The sequence below is a fragment of the Leptodactylus fuscus genome, chromosome 3, assembly GCF_031893055.1.
Source record: "Leptodactylus fuscus isolate aLepFus1 chromosome 3, aLepFus1.hap2, whole genome shotgun sequence".
Taxonomy (NCBI): domain Eukaryota; kingdom Metazoa; phylum Chordata; class Amphibia; order Anura; family Leptodactylidae; genus Leptodactylus; species Leptodactylus fuscus.
The window spans coordinates 114,512,128-114,537,682 of NC_134267.1; the positions used below are offsets into that span (position 1 = coordinate 114,512,128).

At 43.8% G+C, this 25,555-nt stretch overlaps 1 protein-coding gene across 1 annotated transcript in view; it reads left to right on the forward strand.

Annotated features, from left to right (window-relative positions):
- The window catches only part of USP45 (ubiquitin specific peptidase 45), a 113,118-nt gene that overhangs the window by 65,661 nt on the left and 21,902 nt on the right, over nucleotides 1–25,555 (forward strand). The window contains exon 10 of the mRNA XM_075268193.1: nucleotides 22,309–22,390. Coding sequence (XP_075124294.1) covers nucleotides 22,309–22,390 — 82 coding nt within the window. The remainder of the gene's footprint in view (nucleotides 1–22,308; nucleotides 22,391–25,555) is intronic.

Here is a 25,555-nt window from a genome sequence, read left to right on the forward strand (position 1 = left end):
TGGACTTGCAAATTGCACTAAATTTGTCATGTAACTGACATGTATATGATGAGTCTATCCATTGTCTGTTCATTTTGGTGAAAGTCAGCCTGTCAGCTGACAGACAGCTGTGCTTGTCAGTGATGATGTCACCGGCTGCTTGTACCCCCAGTTTTTGCTGCTTAGCTTGCCTCCACATCCACACTGCTTTTGCCCCTACACATCACCCCTATCCATGCCTGTGCCTCTAGCCATAAGTCTGCCACCCATGGAAACTCATGGTGCAGAAAGTGAGGGAGCTGACTCTGAGGAACCCTTGGGTTTTGTAGCTGGTACTCCATCAAAGGTCTCTGCTGCTCACACACCCTGCTGAACATACGGTATCTAGGGTTAGAGCGTGTGGTGACCTCGCACAACAGTAGGTGCTTCAGGCAGATGTAGGCCTTGCTGGAGTGTATTGCGGCTAGCTCCAGGTACTGTAGACTTGGGAAAGTGGGTGTCCAAGTGCCGCACTTTCACCCTTAGCTCAGCTAATTTGGGGTATGTTTTTAAAAATCATTGCACCACTACATTGAACATGTGGGCCAGGCATGGAACGTGTTGGAGGCTGGCAAGCTCCAGAGCCCTCCAACAAGCTAAAAAACCTGGCCCCAGGGGCAGCGGGGATAAACAAATTGCCATCTCATCCAGGATGGCATCCCTGACCTCAGAGGCAGTGTGCTGTCCGTCTCCCAAGCTGATGAGCTTCAGCCCAGCCTGCTGACGTCTCCCCACACCAGTGTTGCAGCGTTTTCAGCTCGTAGCTGGGGTAAATCTAACAGCGGAGGAGGAGGAGGGTGGTGTTTCAGCCCTCCTCCCAGGAATGTTTTGTGGGGAAACAAGTCAGGAAAATTCTTGAAACGGGAGAGTTTTGCATCTTTGCCCTTGCTGCCTATGGACATCCCTTTGCCTCTAGCCACCATTTTCCCTGCTTTGCTTGCCTCCACATCCACACTGCTTTTGCCCCTAGACATCACCCCAGTCCATGCCTTAGCTTGTACCCCCAGTTTTTCCTGCTTAGCTTGCCTCCACATCCACACTGCTTTTGCCCCTAGACATCACCCCAGTCCATGCCTTAGCTTGTACCCCCAGTTTTTCCTGCTTAGCTTGCCTCCACATCCACACTGCTTTTGCCCCTAGACATCACCCCAGTCCATGCCTTAGCTTGTACCCCCAGTTTTTCCTGCTTAGCTTGCCTCCACATCCACACTGCTTTTGCCCCTAGACATCACCCCAGTCCATGCCTTAGCTTGTACCCCCAGTTTTTCCTGCTTAGCTTGCCTCCACATCCACACTGCTTTTGCCCCTAGACATCACCCCAGTCCATGCCTTAGCTTGTACCCCCAGTTTTTCCTGCTTAGCTTGCCTCCACATCCACACTGCTTTTGCCCCTAGACATCATCCCTATCCATGCCTCTTCCCCTAGCCATAACTCTGCCACCCCTGGAAACTCATGGTGCAGAAACTTTGGTTGCTGACTTTGAGGAACCCTTGGGTTTTGTAGATGGAACTCCATCAAAGGTCTGTGCAGCTCACACACCCTGCTCAAGATATGGTATTGTAGGGTTTCAGCGTGTGTGAATGACGGACAACAGCCTGTGTTTGGACAGATGTAGGCCTTGCTAGAGTGTTTTTAGGCTAGCAGCGACTCCTGTGCACTTGCAAAAGTGGGCGCACAAGCGCCGCATTTTCAACAGTAGCTTCGGTACATTTGGGTATGTTTTTAAAAAACTTTGCACCACTAGGTTAGACGTGGGCCAAACATGGAACGTGTTGGAGGCTGGCAAGCTCCAGAGCCGCTACCAGGTTCCAGCCATTATCACAGGCGTAAAAATGCCAGGCCCCAGGTGTAGCAGGGAAAAAAAAATGCCATCTCAGCCAGGATGGCATCCCTGACCTCGGAGGCACTGTGCTGTCTGTCCCCCAAGCTGATGAGCTTCAGCACCGCCTGCTGACGTCTCCCCACACCAGTGTTTTAGCGTTTGCCGCTAGTAGCTGTGGTGGAGGTTGCAGCGTCGTAGGGTTTCAGTCTACTCCTGCCATGAATTTTGGCCTGGGAGAGGAGATAGGCCACCCCAGTTTGCACCCGGGGAACAGACTCCACCACATTCACCCTGCCTGTCATTAAAGATAAGCACTGCAGCATCCCTGACCACAGGCGCTTGTCCAAGTGTCGGTGGTCAAGTGGACCTTGCAGCAAAGCGCGGAACTAAGGGCCCACCTGATGTTGAGTGACACGTGCTGGTGCAAGGCGGGGACGCCACACCGGGAGAAGTTGAGACGGCTAGGGACGGCATAGTGAGGTGCCACAGTTGCCATCAGGTCCGGGAAGGCGGGAGTTTCAACAAGCCGGAACGCCAACCTCTCCTGGGCCAGCAGTTTAGCGATGTTGGCGTTCTAGGCTTGCGTGGGTGGGTGGTTAGCGGTGTATTTCTGCCGGCGCTCCAATGTCTGAGAGATGGTGGGTTGTTGTAAAGAAGCGCCTGATGGTGCCTTTGATGGTGCAGGAGAAGGAGATAAGACAGAAACAGGGGAGGATGAGGGAGAAGTCAACAAAGTGGCGGAGGCAGATGAAGTGATGTCCTGGCTCGTCCTCTGGAGTGCATCGCCAGCACTGTGAGCAGAGGCAGTGGCATGAACGGCGGGCGACGTTTGTCCTGCCGTTGCTGCCTGCCACTGATTCCATTGCTTGGATTCCAAATGACGGTGCATTGAAGTGGTGGACAGGTTGCTCTTCTCAGGGCCCCTACTCGATTTCGAGAGGCAAATTGTGTAGACGACACTATATCTGTCCTCGGCGCATTCCTTGAAAAAACTCTACACCTTTAAGAAACGTGCCCTCGATGGGGGAGTTTTTCTGGGCTGGGTACAAAAGGGAACATCTTCGGACATTCCGGGTCTGGCCTGGCTTCGGCAAAGCAGCTGACCTCTGCCTCTGGACATGTCTCTGCCTCTAGCTACCCTTTTTGGTGCTGCACCTGCCTCAACATCCACACTACTTTCCCAGCTTGACATCTGCCTTGTCCAGGTGGGGTCGGTGTCCTCGTCGTCCACCACCTCCTCTTCCAACTCCTGTCTCGCCTCCTCCTCCTGCACAATGCGCATGTCAACTGGCTGCCCTGACAGCAACTGCGTCTCATCGTCGTCGATGAGGGTGGGTTGCTGGTCATCCGCCACCAAATCGACCGGAGATGGAATGGAGGAGACTCTAGTGTTTGAGCATCTGGACACAGATACTCGTCTGTTAGGTCCGTGGAATCGCGAAATGGAGGGGCAGGTTGCGGTACAGTCAAAGGAAGGGAGAACAGCTCTGGGGAGCAGGGACAGTTGGGGTTATTGTTCTGAGAAGATTGGGAATTTTGGGTGGAAGGAGGACAAGACTGTTGGGTAAGAGGAGGTAGAGGCTGACTGGCTGGTGGACAATGTGCTTTAAGCGTTATCCGACAGCCATTGCAAGACCTGTTCCTGGTTCTCGGGCCTACTAATCTTTGTACCATTCAGCCTAGTTAATGTGGAACTTTTGTGCAAAGCGCAGAACTTAGGGCCCGCCTGATGTTAAGGGACACACGCTGGTACAAGGCTCAACTCACCCTAAGTGCCAAAAACACTGCTGGTGCAAGGCTCTACTCATGCCAAGGGCCTCAATCTCTGCTGGTAGCTCAGCTTAAGGTCATGTAACTTTGTTTGGAAGGGCTCATGTTAAGGGCTAGAAAAGTGAATTTTGGAAGGTCTTACCACATCACACACACACACACACACACACACACACACACACTCAAAATGACAGTTAAGGGTGAGGGCTTTTGGAATTCCCATTGCCTATTCCATTTGTGGTTGTCATGGGGAACGTGATTTAAAGGGGTGGTTGTTACTGTTTGTTGAGCTTAAATTGGGGTTTGTGTCCATCCATTTGGGGAGTAAAGAAGGTTTCCAGGTATTTTCCCACTTTGATAGAGGTTTTTTTGAATGTGGAAAGTGTGTAGTTGTTAGGCAGTGATGTTGGGGTAATAGAGGGTCTTTGGTGTGTTAGATGCCCCCAGGCATGCTTCCCCTGCTGTCCCAGTGTCATTCCAGAGGTGTTGGCATCATTTCCTGGGGTGTCATAGTGGACTTGGTGACCCTCCAGACACGGATTTGGGTTTCCCCCTTAACGAGTATCTGTTCCCCATAGACTATAATGGGGTTCGAAACCCGTTCGAACACACGAACATTGAGCGGCTGTTCGAATCGAATTTCGAACCTCGAACATTTTAGTGTTCGCTCATCTCTAGTAGAGATCATTCACTGCTGACTCTTAAGGAACGTATTCACACTCAGCTGGGATGCAACATAGCAGTAGATCATAATAGCTAGTTGAGATGTCACCCTTGATACCGTGGATTGAGGAAAGATTACAACATCTAGTTTAGATATCACTGTCTTTTTTTTTTTTTATTGAGTTCTATAAAATTTATATTTCCTATCATATCCCAAATCAATACCAATTGTGTTACATAACCATGGTACATTGATACGACCTGTTTTATCACCTGCTTGTGCTCTGTATTCTAACATGGTATTGGGAAGATACATATTAATGGCTGGATAAATCCAGTATACAGAGGTCACCTCCATGGTTTGTGAACGTGAGGAGAGAATGGCTGGTGACCCCATTTATACTTCCAGTGATCTTGACGTCTGTCAGAAAACTACATGCTAAACTTCTGCACTCACCCGTGTATGAGTCATTTGGAAAAGGGCTTTGTGCCTGCGTTCGAGACATTGCCAATACTGGTCAGATAAAGGTTGGATTCCACCCTCTGCCACAATTACAGAGCCTGTTTTACAATAATGGTACATTAGTATAAGCATCCTCTTCATCACCCCAGGCCAGCACAGCAGGGGAGCACCACTATTAAAAGCTCCGCTCTGTTCTTAGATTTTTTTTTTCCCCCCTAGCCCCTTTTTCATGGCAATAGACGGTGTGACAAAATTAGGATGTCAGGTCTGGGGGTATGTCAAGGCCCTTAAGCACTGTCAGTTGTGTCGATCTTATCCAGCAGTACCTTCGTTGTGGCTGCATTGTCTTCCATGGGAAATCCACAGCTGTGAACCATGCAATTGTAGAGGAGTGTCATAACCATGTGTTTCTTGATGTTAGAATGCCTGCAGCAATATGTCTGCCACCAGGATGCTTTTAAAGACATTTACTGTCATGCATAGTTTTTTGTTTTATTTACTGGCTTTGGGTGTTATGGGCAGACTATGATGACTTAGTGAGTTATTAGGCAAGTTGATGCTTCAGTACATTGACATTAAATAACTTCTTATTTGTGTACAGTCTTTACACGTTACATTATTGTGGGGCTTTGTCTTGCTCTGTAAGTTTATAACATAAACATGATTAAAAATTTCCAATAATAATAATGTCTGCACAGAATCGATGTTTACTTGAAGTTATCACTCCTATTAATAAAAAAGTAATAATTCCAAGAACAGTGCTTGATGTTTTAAAGTTCTCCAGTGACCTAAAGTTTTAGGTTATTTGTTCAGAATTAACTTAAAAAAAACCTCAAAATAGAATATCTTCAGACCCACCTAACCACTTTAGACCACATAAAAAATATAGGGAGGTCAATTGTACCATTACTTTAGTTTTGTGGAGTAGAATTATAAAGCGATAGAGGGGGTTGTTTTAGTGTTTTTAAAGAGATATTCCTATCTCAAGGATCAAGTGTTTTACCCAGTATATTGCTTTATCTATTTTATTCTCTTCTCAGTGTTTGCAGGCCTTGCATACAGACCTTCTACAGGTCAGAATGATGACTCGGTTCTCGCTCCTATTGTCTTTTTTCCCCTCGCTCTGCATATAGCTTAAAGGCCCGATTCACATCTGCGCTTGATAATCTGTTTGGGGAGTCCGCATGGGGACCCCCCAAACGGATTACCAAACGCATTGGCAAGTGGTGAGCAGTGAAACCACACGGACCCCGTAGACTATAATGTGGTCCGTGTGCTTTCCGCGCAGTCTCCGCACGAGTCATGCGGACAGAAAAGCAGATCATGAAGTACTATTCTGTCTATGGGGTCCATGTGCTTTCATAAACTCACCACTTGGCAATGCGTTCGGTAATCCGTTCGGGGGTGGGTCCTCATGCGGACTCCCCGAACATATTACTGAACGCAGATGTGAACCAGGCCTCAGTTTTTGAAACCTGGTAAAGACTAGATAAGTTTCTTAACCCCTTCCCGCCGATGGCACTTTTTGACTTCCTGACCAAGCTCGATTTTTCAAAACTGACATGTGTCACTTTATGTGGCAATAACTTTGGAACGCTTTAACTTACCAAGGTGATTTTAAGATTGTTTTTTCGTAACACATTGTACTTCATGTTAGTGGTAAATTTTGGTTGATATGTTTTGTGTTTAATTATAAAAAAATTGGAAATTTGGTGGAAATTTTGAAAAATTTGCATTTTATAAAGTTTGAAATGATGTACATTACATACAGATAGTCAGACCGCCAAAATTATATCATAAATCTCATGTCCCAGATCTCCGCTTTATGTCGGCATCAAACTTTAGTCACCCTTTTAATTTTTACGGACATTATAAGATTTACAAGTGAAACAACAATATTCAAAATTGTCAAGAAATTTCCAAAACCCATTTTTTAAAGGGCCTAATCCAGTTATGAAAGCGTTTTGAAAGACCCCTGTATTAAAGCCCCCCATAAATCACCCCATTTTCAAAACTGCACCCCTTAAATAAGCCAAAACAACATATACCTAGTAATTTAACCCTATAAGTGCTTAACAGGAATTAATACAAAATGGAGGTGAAATTTTCAAATTTGAATTTATTTTACTAATATTTTCGTTTAGCCCTAGAATTTGCACATTCACAAGGGGTTAAAGGAGAAAACGCATCCCACAATTTGTTAGGCAAGTTCTCCCGACTACCATAGTACCCCACTTGTGGGTGTAAACTAATATATGGACGCACAGCGAGACGCAGGAGGGAAGGCGCGCCAAAGAGCTTTTAGAGGGCAGATCTGGCTGTGATCAGTTTCAGGAACCATGTCGCATTTACAAAGCCCTTGAGGAGTCAAAACAGTGGAAACCTCTAGAAAGTGACCCCATTTTGAAAACCGCACCCCTCAAAGAATTTATCAAGTGATGTAGTGAGCATTAGTAACCTCGAAGTGAATATGTAAGCTGTGCGGAGTAAATTGGGTACACCAAATCCCATTCTATTTTCCCACCAGCTCCTATGACGCGGATGGGGAAGAGGGGCATTCTGGGGGATCAGCGCTGCTGTATTATCTCTCATAAGCTCTAAATATGGGGTGTCCCCTGAAAACGCTCGCACAGCTTACACATTTCCTTCTAGTCGCAGCCACTTATGTCCTAATGATTTGGCGACTTTTGGGGTTTTTGTCTTCACATTGTACAAGGTAGATTTTTATTTTTATTATCTGGCAATGTGGCCATATGAGGGCTTGGTGTTTGCGGTATTAGATGTACTTTTCAATGCCACCATTTTGGGGCCTGTAACTTATTGACTACATTTTATTAACTCTTTCTGGGTGGGATGTAAAAGGAAACATCAATTCTGGCATTGCTTTTTAGCATTTATTTTTTTTCCCGTGCAGAGTACAGCATAAGTAACATGTTACCTTTATTCTGCGGGTCGGTACGGTTATGGCGATACCTCATTTATATGATTTTTTAATGCGTTGCTATTTGTGCAGAATAGAATTCAATTCAGGGAAAAAAATCTATTGTTTTTGCATCGCCATCTTCTGAAAGGCATAACGTTTTTATTTTTCGCTAGACAGAGCTGGTTGAGGGCTTATTTTTTGCGGGAAGACCTCTTCTTTTTATTGGTACCGTTTTGGTTTTCACCTGACCATTTGATTACTTTTTATTGAACATTTTGTAAGGGAAAGGTGGTGAATAATCATTATTTTGTGCGGTTTTCTACGTTGTTTTTTTTTTACGACATTCGCCGTTCGGGTTAAATAATGTTTTAATTTTATTGTTCAGGTTATTACGGACGCGGCGATACCAAATATGTAATGTTTTTTTCTATTTTTTCTTTATTTTACATAATAAAACATTTTATATGGGGAAAAAGGGATTTTTGGGGCTTTATTTATTTATAATTTATTTTAAACTTATTTAAACTTTTTTATTTTGACTTTTTTTTTCACTTTTTTTTTCTGTCCCCAGGGGGGATTGAAGCAGTGATCGGCTGATCACTGCTTCAATAGAGATACGCTGCAATACACATGTTACACGTGTATTGCATTGTATAGGAAGCTGTCAGCCTGTGTGGACGCACAGGCTGACAGCTTCATTTACGGCAGGATCGGCCAGGCGCGAGGACGGGGTAAGTGAAGGGGCAGACCCGGGGTCACTGATCAGACCCCGGGCTGCCCCCTACGAACACCGGCACCCCCCGAAACCGGCGCGGGGGGTGCCGATCGGCACCATATGACATTGTAACCCCGGAGGTGCCGGTGGTCATGTTGATCACCGGCATCTCAGGGGTTAACACCCGCGATCGGACCCGGTTCCGACCGCGGGTGTTACGGGGCATTGTCAGCCGTGTATTACGGCTGTCACCCGCTGTGCATGGTGCGCACACAGTTTCTGTGTGCGCACCATGCATCCGCAGTAATAGTACGGCGGTTTGCGGGAAGCCCTTCCCTGCAGCGCCGTACTATTACGGCGAATGTCGGGAAGGGGTTAAACAGAGTTTCTGTTATTTGTGTATATAAGTCTGTATATAACTGTGTCATTTTACAACAGACACAAGCTCTGTACTTAAATCTGTTGAAAATCAGAAAGTGGAGGGAAGAGGAGACAGGATGGCAGCTGAGATCCTGAGATGAGAAAACCCCCTTAAGCCTGTTGCAAGTGCCTCTCTGCCTGTTATTATATGCATTTTTTGTTATGATTTTTTGTAAGGAATGAAAGATAGCATGTCAGTTCCAATTCTACAGAAGACCTGCTGTTCTACAAAGCGCTGAAGAAGTTAACACTAACTATGAGACAAAGTTATTAGAGCACAAAGCGTAGCACAGCTTGCAGTGTAGGTAGCTGTGTAGCTGCAAACTGGTCAGAATGAACACAAAAGCATTAAGGCTCGACAAAGGTGCAATGAAAAGAAGATAACCTGGCATGATGAGTGACACTTAGTAGTACTTCTTGTGGACCACTAGTTGTGTGGAATGCTTACTTAGGAGAGACGTGCCATCAGGGTGCACTATAGGAAAATGGCAAGTTGGTGAAGATGTGCATTAAGGTGATGTTCTGGGTGTTCAGATCTTAGTCCAATTGTACATCTGTGGAATGTGCAGGATAAACAATTCCGTTAATTCCATTCCCCATATAACCACTTACAGAACTAAGGCCCCACATTGTAGAATTTGCTGCACTTTTTTGAGCCAAAGTCACTAACTTCCGTTATATTTTCAAAACCTTTTCAACCCACCCCCAACTTTTGCTAGAAAAAAAAAACATTGCAAAGTTTGCAACAAGAAAAGCTGTGTTTGCAATGTGAAGCCTTATCCTTAAAAAAAAAAAAAAAAAAAAGTTTTCCCATCTCCTCTGTTTGGGTATTTGATGGACAGGATGCTATTAAGTACCTAAATAGATATAGATATTGCCTTTACCATGAAAGATTATTTATTATCATTACTAGATATCTAATATAAAAGTAAATCAAATTATCTGCACAGTACATGTATATTACATTACACAGGGTTGGAAGAAAAAAAACAAATATACGCTGCAGAGGAGAGAGCGAACTTGGAGCAAACTCAGTGTTATCTTTTTGTTCACAAAGAAAGATAAAATACTCTCTGAGCCTTTATTAGCAAAATGCAATTAGCTGAACTGATTGTCCTAAGGGCAGAGCAACAATAGAGCTCAGTCTCCCCAGAGAGCAGTGCGTCACATCATCTGTCTTGTCATCAGAGGAAAGGACAGGACTGGGGCCAAGGGAACAATAGGAGGAATAATCTCACTTAACAGGCAAACAAAGCAGCATTGCTAAACTATTTATTTCGGTAAACTCTTGAATTTGATGAACTCTAAGTGAGCTAGCAGTATAGATATGATCATTGAGATGGAAAGGATGGCTGCTAATACTTTGATGGATTTTACCACAGGAGACCTTCAGAGATCCCGTGGAGTCCACATTTCAATGTGTCAGAGTAGTTTGATTCTACCTGTCCATTATTGTGTAGGACCCTGTTGTGTCACCAATGATCAATGTATATTTAAGAATATGTAATTAGGGCTATGCATTTAATCAAATAAATTCAATTAATTCTCCATTTCAAAGACTCAGGATTCTGATTTTCGTCTGAATTATAAAATTGTGGTTAACCCTGCGCCTAAGGGCTCGTTCACACGGGGCAAGAGGGGGCGGATTTTGACGCCGAATCCACCTCATAATCCGCCCCCTCACAATAGAGGTCTATGTAGACTGCTAACTCCTTTTTTTTTCCGTGAGCGGTATGTTCTGGCTCACGGAAAAAAGAAGCGAGCTGTCCTTTCTCCAAGCGGATTCCACGGCTGATTCAGCCCCGGCGTGCGACTCGCGACAGCACCCTCTGGACTAGGCCCATTCATTTGGGCCTACTCCGGAGCGGGAAGCTGCGATTGTTGGAAGCCGCGGCAGGCGCATTTTAGTCCTTTTCTGACGCAACTTCCCGCATCAAAATCAGGACCAAAATATGCGGTCCCGTGCCCCGTGAGAACTAGCCCCGAGGTTTTTTTCTTCCCATTTCTTCACTGTAGTCAATAGTTGGATGGTAGGACAAGGAAGCCTGCATTAAATATAGCTGATTAATTCTCACTGTGGTAGTTCACTGATTTTTTTTTTGTTTGTTTTTTTAAGCAAAACCAAGAAAATCAAGAATAGTCGTTAAGCTTCAATTAAAAAAAAAAAATATATATTTTTTTGGGGGGGCCAAAAATCGCCTAGGCTTCTATGTAATATATTGCATTATTGGGGACATGTTAATACAGTATCTGTGCCATGAATCTTATGTTAGATGTATTGAACTGAAAAACTCTGCATGTAACAACATTATGTAAAATGTCAATTCTGAATAATTTAGACAGTTTCTTAAATAAGAATATAGATATAGTATTGATGTAATTAGCTATATTCATGTTTTCAATCCATTGTTGCAATTGCTAAATATGTTTTTACCTTTGACTTTCCCATTGATAGTCTTGTCTTTTTCATTGCTTTGTGAGTCCATGTTGTCTTTGGTTGTAAGATGACGGCGTGTTACAGACCAACAGATGACACTAGAGTTTATAGACCACTGATGTCACTAATGTATTGTTCTAGCATCTTTCTTTCATATGAGAGAGAATTGTTTCTGTCACTGCTCTATGTCCTCCCTCCCCCATTACTATTCAGGACCTCTATTTATGTTTGACCTAAATAAATGGTTTAACTCACTAATCCCACCAGAGGGGGTTAATTATAGCCCTAAACCCCATTTAGGTTATTCAACTTAGTGAATTGCCTATCGATTATCTCCTTGGTAAATTTTTGACTTAAATCCAATAGAAGGGGAGGTTAACTACTAATGGGTCACGATTCCCAACAAAAACACATAATTGAAGAGTTATTTTAATATTGCTTCTGTAGAGTCTCTAACATTTAGCTCCCGACAAAATGTCCACGCTGTGTATGGCGGATAAGCAGCCGTACAGCTGGAACGCTGCTTTATTCATTTCAAAGGGTATTTTACGTCTTTATTTGGGGCCAGGACCTAAGCCGCTGGAGTGTTCATAAAGCGTTGGTTCCACTGTGCTCACATTTTTAACCTATTGCCATCCTAACAGTGTGCAGTCTCTTTTCCAGCCAATATAAAATATTTAGAGGTTTTCTGCTCATAGTTTTTTTTGGCTTGTTTTTGTTTTTACAGTCATCTTCTTTAATCTAAGAATAGACTACAATGGTTTTGTTGACCAGACCCTAATTTTTTGGTTTTCAATCAGACATCTCACGCTTCTTTGCTTGTGTTCTAGACATCGACCTTGATAATGAGAATATGATGATGTATCAATACTGTTGCGTGTGTGGATTGTATATGAAATAAAGCAGCTTGTTTCAACAGAAGGCATGACAATGTAGCATATCACTTAAAGAATAGGGCACATGTATCAAAGTTGTGACTACAAAGAAGGTCTTGCCTGTCATTCTCAGGCTTTGTTTTCTCAGCAAAAAGAATTGCTATATCAATGTGATAAATCTGTTACAAGACAAGTAAATGACTAATGATGTTCCTTTCTATTGCGAGCTGTTCTAGAAAATGACATTCTTTCTCCATTTCAAGGAGTAAACCAGTGTTTACTTTTCCAGCAAAGTACCCCAAGTAATCAAACATGCCAACTGAATACCCCCAAAGTAGTGGTCACTTATAAATATTAATAAAACCAGACTTACGGTAGGTTCACACTAGCGTTTGAGCCTCTCTGCAAGACTCTATCCCCCATCCCCCCTTCCTTTTAATATTGGCAGAGGGAAAAGTCCTGCAAGGAGGCTTTTTCTCTCCACTATTTATGGCAGAAACTGGGCAGAAACCCAGCAGACCCTATTATAATCATTGGGTCTGTGGATGACTGCTTTTTAAGCAGGAAGGATTTCCATTTTTTCGGGTCTCCAAGTGGACCCAAAGGACAGAAACCCAAATGCTAGTGTGAACCTAGCTTTAGTTTGGAGCCTAAGTGAAGAGTTATATACTGGCCCCTTCACTGGCCAACCATACAGTGGTTCCTGCATTAATCCCCCTCCATATAGTGATCCCTACACTGCCCCCCCCCCCCCCCCCATACAGTGGGCACTTCACTGGTCGTCGTCCCCATACAGTGACCCTTTCAGTGTGCCCCCCCCCCCCACATACTGTATGGGAACCAGTGTTGGGGTCACTGTATGAGGGTACAGTCATGATCTCACTATGTTGTGTGGCTGTAGTGATTGGGACCAATATCCTGTAGCGGTAACAATAAAGTGTGTGGGGCAACAGGGAGTTGGAGCAACCCCCTTGTCCTGCACTAGTGTCTGTTCATTCTCATGCCAACTCCTCATTGCTGAAAGTCCTGCACCTCATGTCAGCACTGAGAGCTATCAGGGGTCACTGGAGAGGGACTAGTGACATCACTCACCTACATCACCAGTACCTTAACCGGCTACTAATTGATCTCAATGGTCATATGAGGTGCAGGCTTTATGGCAAGAGGTGGCCGACACAAGACCGAATGGACACTGGTGGTGAGCACTAGTTAAAGACAGAGTCGAGCTTCCCCAGCACCATTATACTTACCATTTCCTCTGGATCCAGGCGGACGCGTCATCCGGGAAAGTCCGCCTCCTCCTCTTCTTTCTTTATGTGCCGGCTTCCCAAGAACGTGCACTAGTGCCTGGGAAGCCAGCTCATAATACTTTCCCAGCTTCTCTTGATTCTGGTCTGGAGCTGAACCGTAATGTTACTTCCGGAAGTGACATCGGGTCTGGCTCCAGGCAGCATGGGAGGCCTGCAGCGCAGAGCCAGCATCTCCTCTGTTCTAGACAGACATCAAGAAGAGGAGGAGATGGTTGGCCACTTTCAGACCAATATTGACAAACAAATGTACAATAAAAAGATATACAATTTTCCAATATACTTTCTGTATCAATTCCTCACGGTTTTCTAGATCTCCGCTTGCTGTCATTCATTCTGTTACTTCTAGAGGATAAAACTCTGACCATGGTCATGTGATTTACAGTCCATGGTCATGTGATTTACAGTCCATGGTCATGTGATGAACACACAGGTGTACAGCTGATTACCAGGCAGATGTCTGAATATTGTGCTGTGACTATAACGAGCGGCACTTGTGCGCTCATCACATGACCATGGACTGTAAATCACATGACCATGGTCAGACTTTTATCCACTAGAAGTAACAGAATGAATGACAGCAAGCAGAGATCTAGAAAACCGTGAGGAATTGATACAGAAAGTATATTGGAAAATTGTATATCTTTTTATTGTACATTTGTTTGTCAATATTGGTCTGAAAGTGGCCAACCCCTTTAAAGACGGGTAAGTATGATGTGAAGTAGGACAAAGGAGGGACTGAGTTAATTGAGAAGGGCTAGTAGTGAGCGGACTATCTAGGGAGACAGGGAGGAGGTTAGAAGGAGGGAGTGAGAGACGGAGAGGGAGAAAGGCATTATGGTAGTTTTAGGCTAGAAGTACAGGAAGCTGCACCACGGAAACAAATGCAAAAGATGGCAGGAGCTCCCAGATAAACACAGAAATCCCTCAAAACACTGCTAAAGGTATTTGGGTGCACTTATTAACCCATTAATAGCACTAACAGACCATTTTTTGTAAAAATAACTTTTGCCCAGAAAACCTCTTTAATATGCAGCAGTTCATGCTGACTACAAAATCACATTCCCAACTGTGTTTTTAACTAGTGATGTCTCCAATTATGTTACAGCTAGTACTTCAATCTTGGCAGCACATGGTAGTATAAAACTGAAGATACACAGCCATTTGAAGTGACCATTCCCCTTCAGCTCTACATACTGCATTGAATACAGGTGTACAGTCAGAGTCTCACAGGCTTTGCTTAGTTAGAGCATTGCTAATGGGAACGTCACAGCCTCTTTTCTATAACAGGAAGTTTGATAGAGTAATAAAGGATATTACAAACATGTTCACTGCAACCCCTTGAAACAATAGCAAAAAAAGTAAATGAAAGAAACCTCTTATTGATTTTTGCTTTAAAGGGGTTGTCCCATCACAAGGATCCTATCTGTACTGCTTGTTAATGTGGATGTAAGACTTTTCCTAAATACACTGCTTCGGCAAAACTGCTTTGTTTGTCCACCATCTTACTTTATTCATTTCTCTGTTGATACATCCCTTGACTTATCTGGTCAAAAGTCAAGTGATGTATCTGCTGCTCTCAGGGGGGAGGGGCTAAGTGCACGGGTGCGACCCTGGAGGGGGGGTAGTTTACACTTTGGGGGAGGGAAGGGTCCGCCAATACAGACCCGGCATCCGCTGTAATAGAGAGGCGGATGCCGGGGAGTGTAGACGCCAGCACAGGTGCCTGCAACATCGCTACGCTCCTGCCCTGCATGAAGCCAGCAGCGGCAGGAGCGTTGCTGTTATTCCAGAGGGGGGGGGGGGGGCGTTGGAGCGGATGCCGGGTCTAAATTGCATTGTGAAGGCTGTACGTCCAATGCCTGGCTGCATCAGGAGCGCACACGCAGGGCCAGCGGCATAGAAGCGACGTCTTCTCGCCGCTGGCTTTGCATATGTAACCCCGCCCACCAATGACGCAACAAAGTCGGAAGAAAGAAGAATTTACAGCATCGAAGACTGGTGAGTATGCGACGTGGGAATACCCCTTTAAGTAGTTTACTTATTCCAAAGAGTTCTTTCAGACTAAGTGTTCCATTTAAAGAGGACCTTTCACCTCCTGGGGCACATGCGGTGTAATAATGCGGTGAAAACATGCAGTGAATTCATCGCACTATCGGCTTTCACGTTCTGTGCCCCTGGTGAAGAGCTATCGGTACCGGTACCGTAGCTCTTTAGTGTCAGAAGGGCATTTCTGACGGTCAGTCAGCATACCTCCCAACTGTCCCGATTTCCGCAGGACACTCACAACTGTCCCAGTCGGCGGGAGGTATGTTCTGATTTCAACTCATCGGCATCCTACGGACGCCGATGAGCTGAATACATAGGCCAGGGGTCCTCAAACTGCGGCCCGCCAAGCACTTCTGTCCGGCCCGCCAACAACGCCAGCAGGCATGCATTTATAATGAAGCTCCTGGGGAGATCGGGCCAGGCCATGGAGCACACTTCACTTTACCTATTGGAGGGCACTGCTCCTGATGTCTGTGCAACCTGCGCTGCCTCCGGTGTCCGCCTGTGTCCTCCTACCACAACGCTTGTATGCGATGTAAGGAGGATACAGGAGGCACCGCTCCTTATGTCTGTGTTGCCTGATCTGCCTCCAGTACCCTCCTTACATCACATACATGCGATGTGACAGGCGGACATCAGAGGCAGAGCAGGTCCTCACAGTAGTGTCTATAGAACTTTACTGTGAGAGGGGGCGTTGCTTACCGCCCAGAGATGACGCTGTGCGGTGAGGAACGCGCCCCCCCCAGTACTCATCTGTGGATGAGTACTATCAGGAGGGGGGCATTCCTCACCGCTCTCACAAACACTTTTCCACCCCAAACCAGCCTTGTCAGTAAAGAAATCCTCACTTCTCCTACCTCACCATATAACTTTCTCTGCACAGCTACTCACAAACCTGCAGGCTTTCCGCCCCAGACACATACAACCCCCCCCCCCCCCCCGCACCCTCTCCTACCTACACCTGCTGTCCTTCTCCCTGCTCCTCCTTACTTCTGGTGACATATCTTCTAATCCTGGACCTTCCCAGCAAATCTCCACTGTTGGCCTTTTCCCCACACCTCGTGTTAGAGCACAGAATCCCCAGAATCTCAAACTAAATCTCACCCGTCCTCCCCCTGTCCTTTCCGGTGCAGAGCGAGAAACACCTGAAATGATTGGATTAGCCCTAACTTGCTGAAGAAAGGGTTCAAGGGTCAAAACAAAGATATGGGTTGATAGGGGACATCCCTGTCTGGTACTGTTTAGAATGGGAAAGGGCTAAGATAACAACCCGTTCACCCTGACCATCGCTGTGGGGAGAGAATACAGGGCCAGAATCCAGCTCACCATATTATCCCAAAGGCCAATATGTAACAAGGTTTCCTTCATAAATCGCCAAATAACCCTGTCAAAGGCCTCAGCCTCCGTGGAAAGAAGCATGAGAGGCGAGTTCGACATCTAGCCCCATGAATGAGATTTATAGTCTTGGTATTGTTGTCCCTGGCCTCACGCCCGGGCAAGAAGCCAGTCTGGTCAGGGCAGAAACGCCCTTCTGACAGTGAAAAGCTACGGTACTGACACCGATAGCTCTTCACTGGGGGCACAGAACATGAAAGACGATAGAGCGCTAAATTCTGTGCACTGTTGGCTTCCTAGCGGTGTATTACACCACATGTGCCCCAGGAGGTGAAAGATCCTCTCTCACGCAATTCCCTAAGATGATGTGCCTCCATACTTCTTGATATACAGTGGGGCAAAAAAGTATTTAGTCAGTCACCAATAGTGCAAGTTCCACCACTTAAAAAGATGAGAGGCGTCTGTAATTTACATCATAGGTAGACCTCAACTATGAGAGACAAAATGAGAAAACAAATCCAGAAAATCACATTATCTGATTTTGTAAGAATTTATTTGCAAATTATGGTGGAAAATAAGTATTTGGTCAGTAACAAAATTTCATCTCAATACTTTGTTATATATCCTTTGTTGGCAATGACAGAGGTCAAACGTTTTCTGTAAGTCTTCACAAGGTTGGCACACACTGTTGTTGGTATATTGGCCCATTCCTCCATGCAGATCTCCTCTAGAGCAGTGATGTTTTGGGGCTGTCGCTTGGCAACACGGACTTTCAACTCCCTCCAAAGGTTTTCTATAGGGTTGAGATCTGGAGACTGGCTAGGCCACTCCAGGACCTTGAAATGCTTCTTACAAAGCCACTCCTTCGTTGCCCTGGTGGTGTGCTTTGGATCATTGTCATGTTGAAAGACCCAGGGTGTCTCGGGCATCTGTCCCTTAACAAGCACTTCCACCAGTGCTTACCATCATGACTACAGGTAATGATTGTGCCATGTTTTATATCATGCATTTGCATTGATCATTCCTCTAGTGTGCAGTGCAGGTATTTTTCCACTCAGCCTTGATAGCTCTGCTATCCCCCCTATTGATACTCTTTGTTATTTACTCATATGAGTCATCCTGCTAGTGTATACTATATGTTCTAACTGTGGGAGGTATATGTATACTTAATCTTTGATGTATTGATACACTTTTTCCTTCCACTCAGTGGTTAGATATACATAGTTGTTATCATATAGGGATACTTATTTGTGGCTGTATGCACTGACACCTAGCATATTATTATATATTACTAGCTGGCACATCAGTAATCCTGATATATTTTCTACATATTTCTCATGATTCGATGGTTTTGCATTTTGGAGGTGTGTGCTTGTTTTATGTCTTTTTGTGTCTTTCTTTGGCAGTTTATATCATCTGCCCCGCTGTATAAAAATTCATGTATTTTTATGATGTAAACAATAAATATTTATTATATTTTATACTATACTCCTAGTGTTACGCATATATTGCTTTGCCTTCGGGCTTTCTTCTTTGGTCGTGTTTTCCTGGCTTGTTCAGCCTTTTTTGATAGATAAATTGGTATGTTTGAGGCACTTTCTTTATGTGACATGTTGAAAGACCCAGCCACGTTTCATCTTCAATGCCCTTGCTGATGGAAGGAGATTTGCACTCAAAATCTCACGATACATGGCCCCATTCATTCTTTCATGTACTCGGATCAGTTGTCCTGGCCCTTTGCAGAGAAACAGCCCCAAAGCATGATGTTTCCACCCCCATGCTTTACAGTAGGTATGGTGTTTGATGGATGCAACTCAGTATTCTTTTTCCTCCAAACACGAAAAGTTGTGTTTCTACCAAACAGTTCCAGTTTGGTTTCATCAGACCATAGGACATTCTCCCAATACTCTTCTGGATCATCCAAATGCTCTCTAGCAAACTTCAGACGGGCCCGGACATGTACTGGCTTAAGCAGTGGGACACGTCTGGGACTGCAGGATCTGAGTCCCTGGCTGCGTAGTGTGTTACTGATGGTAGGCTTTGTTACATTGGTCCCAGCTCTCTGCAGTTCATTCACTAGGTCCCCCCGCGTGGTTCTGGGATTTTTGCTCACCATTCTTGTGGTCATTTTGACCCCACGGGGTGAGATTTTGCGTGGAGCCCCAGATCGAGGGAGATTATCAGTGGTCTTGTATGTCTTCCATTTTCTAATTATTGTTCCCACAGTTGATTTCTTCAATCCAAGCTGGTTGCCTATTGCAGATTCAGTCTTCCCAGCCTGGTGCAGGGCTACAATTTTGTTTCTGGTGTCCTTTGACAGCTCTTTAGTCTTCACCATAGTGGAGTTTGGAGTCTGACTGTTTGAGGGTGTGCACAGGTGTCTTTTTATACTGATAACAAGTTTAAACAGGTGCCATTACTACAGGTAATGAGTGGAGGAAAGAGGAGACTCTTAAAGAAGAAGTTACAGGTCTGTGAGAGCCAGAAATCTTGATTGTTTGTAGGTGACCAAATACTTATTTTCCACCATAATTTGCAAATAAATCCTTACAAAATCAGACAATGTGATTTTCTGGATTTGTTTTCTCATTTTGTCTCTCATAGTTGAGGTCTACCTATGATGTAAATTACAGGCACCTCTCATCTTTTTAAGTGGTGGAACTTGCACTATTGGTGACTGACTAAATACTTTTTTGCCCCACTGTATATTATATAGCTTATCTAATAAATATATTTGCTTCTGAATCCTTGTATCTGTTGCCTTGCCATATAAAATGTCCTGATAAGTTGCACCTACATATACGCCTTTCTGATCAGTACAATCCTCTAACACTTCATTTACACTTTGCTTTTGGAGTAGAACAGGCAATTTCATTTTTATAAAGGATGGTTTTCTGTACCAAAGCTTCAATTTAGAAGGTTGCATACCTGACATACACCTCTTTGCATGAGGACAAACTGATTTTGATTTCATTTAGCATTCCTTTTATTTCCAAGGGTAGGTCTTGAGGTCTTCCCTTTTACAAATAAGCAAATTGAACCAGGTGTCAGACCTTGAGACCTAAGGTTTCAGATGTAAGTGACAATTGACCCTTAGCTGCATTGTACCAAACATAACACTAAATAATTGCTTTCCTTGAAACCCCACATGTCTGTTCTTTTTCTATTTCTTACTTGTAAAAGCTATTATATGCACTGCAGAGCCCACTTGTCACACAAGTATAAGAGCTTTTCTGAAGGAGGCTTGGATTTGTAGTTAAGGCCAGTTGCTCTACTACGTTTTACCTTCTAAAAGCTACTGTTTTGCTTGTCTTTTTCCAAACCTATTTTGCTTTGAAGATTCATGGGAAGACTGACCATGAAAAAGGTTTTCGAGCTCTCCATGATGCAGTGGTGTCATCTTTTGCCTGGCCTGTTGAAGAACTGAAGTGCAGGAGGTTAAGAGAATGTGTTGTTAGTCTTTCTGTTCACATTAGAAGCCATTTGTGGTATAGCAGCACTTTATGGAATATCACAAATCCTGACCAGACAGTGGATGCCGATGATGATGATAATTGAGGTCAGAAATGTCACTTGGCAATTTCATTGCTTTAAGTTTCTCTTAAAAAGTAGCCCGGAAAGTCTGCCTATTTACTTTCTCCGTTTTCAGGCTTCTGCTAGGGGTCCAAATAATAGCTGTTTTAAGGAGCTATGGCAGTCAAATGAGTGCTGCAGCCTTTTTATTGTTTACATTGGTCCGTGTACATGTGGGCCGTCAGCTTTGTGTTTCTGTAGGGTATTTCAGCTTTTTCCCATTCACTTAAATGGAACAAAGCTTCAATACCCAGCACATATGCCACTCTGTTGATGGTGTGAAGTTATATGGAGCACTGCATACAGTATTGAGCGGTCACTGTATGCCTGACCACTTTGGACAATCAGCGGCTTCAGCTGAACTGTAACCAAGTTAAAGGGGTTGGCCACTTTCAGACCAATATTTACAAACAAATTTACAATAAAAAGATATACAATTTTCCCATATACTTTCTGTATCAATTCCTCACAGTTTTCTAGATCTCTGCTCGTTGTCATTCATTCTGTTACTTCTAGAGGATAAAAGTCTGACTATGGTCATGTGATTTACGGTCCATGGTCATGTGATGAGCGCACAGGTGCCGCTCCTTATAGTCACAGCACAATATTCAGACATCTGCCTGGTGATCAGCTGTGCACCTGTGTGCTCATCACATGACCATGGACCGTAAATCACATGACCATGGTCAGAGTTTTATCCACTAGAAGTAACAGAATGAATGACGGCAAGCAGAGATCTAGAAAACTGTGAGGAATCGATACAGAAAGTATATTGGAAAATTGTATATCTTTTTATTATACATGTGTTTGTCAATATTGGTCTGAAAGTGGCCAACCCCTTTAAGGCTATGGCTCTACATAGCGTGCCACAGCAAAAAAAGCACTGCAAGAAAAACCATGGAGGTAATGCATACTGTTTTTTTTCTGTAGTGCTTCTTACACAAAAAGTCCACAGAGGTTTCTTCAGCAGAATTTCTGCTTCAATTATACCTATAGAGAAACCACCAGCATTTCCGTTGGTATAATTGACATGCTGCGATTTCTAAAACATCAATAGTTTTTGAAATTGAAACATCCGCTGCGCGTATTTATCTGCAATGTGTGGATGGGATTCACAATGTGGGGCCCCGGCCTATCCCTGATATTTCCATTTCAGTCTGCAGTCTTGCTGTTATGTATGCCCGCTGCCTTGAGGTTGTGTTTCTCAGAACTTTCCTTTAACCTCTTTATTCATTCACTTGCACGCTCATGTTATCTGTATTTCAAAAACCTCTCCAGAATATGCCCTTTCTTTACCATGGAAAGATCACAAACCTTTGTCACCTTGATTCACTTCAGACTCATCTACTGTAACTCCCTACTAATCGGTCTTCCTCCTCTACTATATATTCCAAGTGTGGCAGCCAGGAATAAGAAAATAAACGTGTATATCAAAGTATGTGTAATTTTCTGGGAGAAATACTTCATTTTCTGTAGAAATTTTAATGGTGCCAACAATTACGGCCAAGTCTTTATATACAGGTAACAAATGTATGTGCATATACATACACACACACGGGATAAGTCAGCAATGGTATGTATAATACATTTTATATACTTACTATTGATGACTTATTATCTTGTCATCAATATCAGATCAGCGGGGGCCGGAATTCTAGTACCTCTGCCCATCTGCTCCATGGACTGTGTGGTAAATGGGGTTTGACACCTGGTACCCCATTCAGTCTAATAGTTATGATCTAGACAAAGAATAGGTCATCAATAGTAAAGTCATGGATAACACCTTTAATTGGGGTGGCCTAAAATAGAAGGCAGTACAGAGAAAGATAACAGTTTTGCGAAAGTCTGTTAGGTGTTTTATTTCATTGAATAGTAGCTTCATATTTTATATAGTTTGAGTTTGCTACTTTATATATTTTCTGCTTCTTATATTGCAGCGTATACAGTCTGGTATTTTGAAAGCCTTTAACAACCCAACTACTAAAACTGCAGATGAGGATACAAGGAAGAAAGTCAAAGGTATTATATTATACAAAGAAAACTTATAATATACAGTATTCCCAGCCTGACTTATTTTCTTTGTCTCACTGGATAAAGAAAAAAAGAACTAGGCTTGCCAATGTGCTTCTGCTTTAAGAAAAAAAGCCTTAACCCTATCAGACATTACTAACGGCACGACTCCGAAGTGAAGGAAACAGGAACGTGGTGGGCCATATAGCTGCTGAGCCTGACCTCCTCTTGTGGCTTTGACTTTATAGTCTCTTCACTCCTGTATGTGATCTAACCTCCCATCCTCAACTTTCAGCCCGTACAGAAGCTTGTCGCATGTAGCCGCAGCCTAATGCTAGGTTCACACTAGGGTTTGGACACTCCCTCCCAGACTCCACTTAAAATCAACAGAAAGAAAAGTCCTGCAAGCAGGACTTGTCTTTTTGCCGATTTCAGTATAAAATCGGCGGAAACCCAGTGGACCCCATTATAGTCTATGGGGTCTGCGGGTTTCTGCGTGTAAACTCTTTTTAGGCAGATAGTGTTGACGTCTTTTGGGTCATCAAGTGAACCCAAAGGACAGAAACCCAAACGCTAGAATTAGCATAAGGCAGGCTTCATCCGGGCGGGCTCAGTCTGTGAGATAAAGCATGGATTTTATTTATTTATTATGCTTACTTGTATAGCGCCTTCATATGCTGCTACACTTTACAGATATACACTTTATTTCCCCCTGAGATGGACCAAACACCCAGTATCATAAGATGTGTAAGGGATCCTAGCATCAAAGATGACTATGTTGCCAAGAGTCTGGGTCCCTACTCAGGGTCCATATCTCCGGGGATAAACCTGCCTGTGTGAAGCCAACCTCACACTGGCTTTATATGGTGTTATGGAGAGAAATAGAATTTGGGTAGCCATCTACTTCAAATCCATCTTAAAGATAAAAATGCTCCCCATTCATGCAATCATCTCATTTGAATGCATTGGTGCTCAAGTTTTAGCAGACAAAAACATTATGTTATTACTGCTCTATCAATCCCAGGGTGAAGGAGCAGCATTTCTTAAAGAGAACCTTTCATGTCCACAGGCACATGCAGTTTTTTATACCGCTAGAAAGCCGACAGTGCGCTGAATTCAGAGCATTGTTGGTTTTTCTGTTATGTGCCACAGGGGAAGAGATATCGGTACATGATTCCATGCTACATCAGATAGAACAGGTCCTGTTCCTGTCCTATTTTGTGGCGCGTGCTTCCGTGGCACCCATTCATTTAATAAAAGGAGCTGAGGAAGCATGGGCAGCACACGGGAGACTTCCCCGTGTCCCCCTTATGCAGCCTGTGCTTTTAATACACAGCAGGCCAGTTGCAGCATGGTCGTCTGCAACTGGCCTTAAAGTTATTAAGTAGAGATGAGCGAGTAGTATTCGATCGAGTAGGTATTCGATCGAATACTACGGTATTCGAAATATTCATACTCGATCAAATACTACTAGCTATTCACAGTGAATATTCGATTCAGAACTCAGTCTAAGATCGGACCACAATGGAGACTGCTGTGGTCCAATCCTACACTCCGCCTCCTCACAGACGAGCCTCCGGCAGAACCAGCGTTGATGGGCCGAATGCTGTACACTGGCCAATCAACACTGGTCAATTCATTCCTATGAGAAAAAGTCAGCTCCCTCGTAACAGCAAGCTGCCTGCTCCTAGCAAGGACGAGCCTGCTGCAGAACCAGTGTTGATTTGCCGCAGGTTCGTCTTTGCTAGTAAGGAGAGCTGGCAGCTTGCGGTTACGAGGGAGCTGACTTTTATCAGCGCAACTGCAAGCGCTGTGCAGTTAAAGCTCACGGACCTCATAGACTATAATGAGGTCCGTGCGCTTTAACTGCACAGCGCTCCTCCTAAATACTCTCCTTCTGCTACTCGTGGACTTGGTGACTCTCCTTTAGTCAAATAGTGGTTTCCCCTGAAACAAGCATTTTTTCCCATAGACTATAATGGGATTCAATATTCGATCAAGTAGTCGAATATTGAGGCTCTACTCGAAACGAATAGCAAATCTCGAAAATTTCACTGTTCGCTCATCTCTATTATTAAGCTTGATGACCTTCAAATATATTAACATCTTTTGGCCCTAACTACTTAAAGAACTTCCTAGCCCCCCAAATCTCTCACATCAGCAGGAACAAATAAATTGTCCATCGCCAGGATCCACCTTAAACGATTTGGAGCCGGAGCCTTCTGCCATGCAACCCCTCACTCTCGAATGTATTACCCGGACCGATCAGAGAGATCACATCCTTGGATCATTTTAATTCAAGACTCAAAACACGTTCAGTCCAGCATCTGGGGCAAGTAACGCCCTCCCTTTACATAGAATACTGCAAAATACCAATAAATAACCATTGGACTGATTTTATTGTGAGAAAAAAGCATTATAAATGTTTGCCGTTTCTTTGTTATTCTGCACAAAAATCTATACAAAATGCATGCACATTTGATTGGCATTTTATACAGAAAGGTATCATGTAAACCCAGCCTGTGCACGAACAAGGTGCTATTGAGGGCAATTAAAACTCCATTGGAAAAGTGCTTGCAGTTTATTCATTTTACAGGTAACATTTTTAACATGTTTCACTTGTAAAATGACCAGAAACCAATGTTTTTTGTTTTTGCATTTGCTTGCATACTAAGGCCCTATACACACTTGGTTTCTGCACTGAAAAATCTGGTCCAAATATCAGCTAAATTTAGAGCTGGATCCAGTCAGGAGACCATGACCTATTGTACTATAATGCCTTGTTATGCTGGGAGTCCCAGCCTTCTTGTGACTCTGCTATCTGTACCATACATGGGAAAATAAAACCATGGGCAGACAGGGACTCTCAGCATCATAGATCAATTATCTATCTATCTATCTATCTATCTATCTATCTATCTATCTAACAATTGGAAATTCTATTTGGCCCCTTTATGGCTCCTAGGTAATCCTTTTAGTTTGGAACACTGTACATGTTGCCCAATGTCATCAACATATGATCATTTTGGGGCTTCCAGGATATACTGTAGGCTAGTGCTACTTAGTGATTCTTGTATGCCATCTAGTGGTCACTTTGCATATATTTGAGTCATTCATGAATGCTTTAATTCTATACTGTTTTAAGAACATGTTAGACATGCATCATTTTATGCC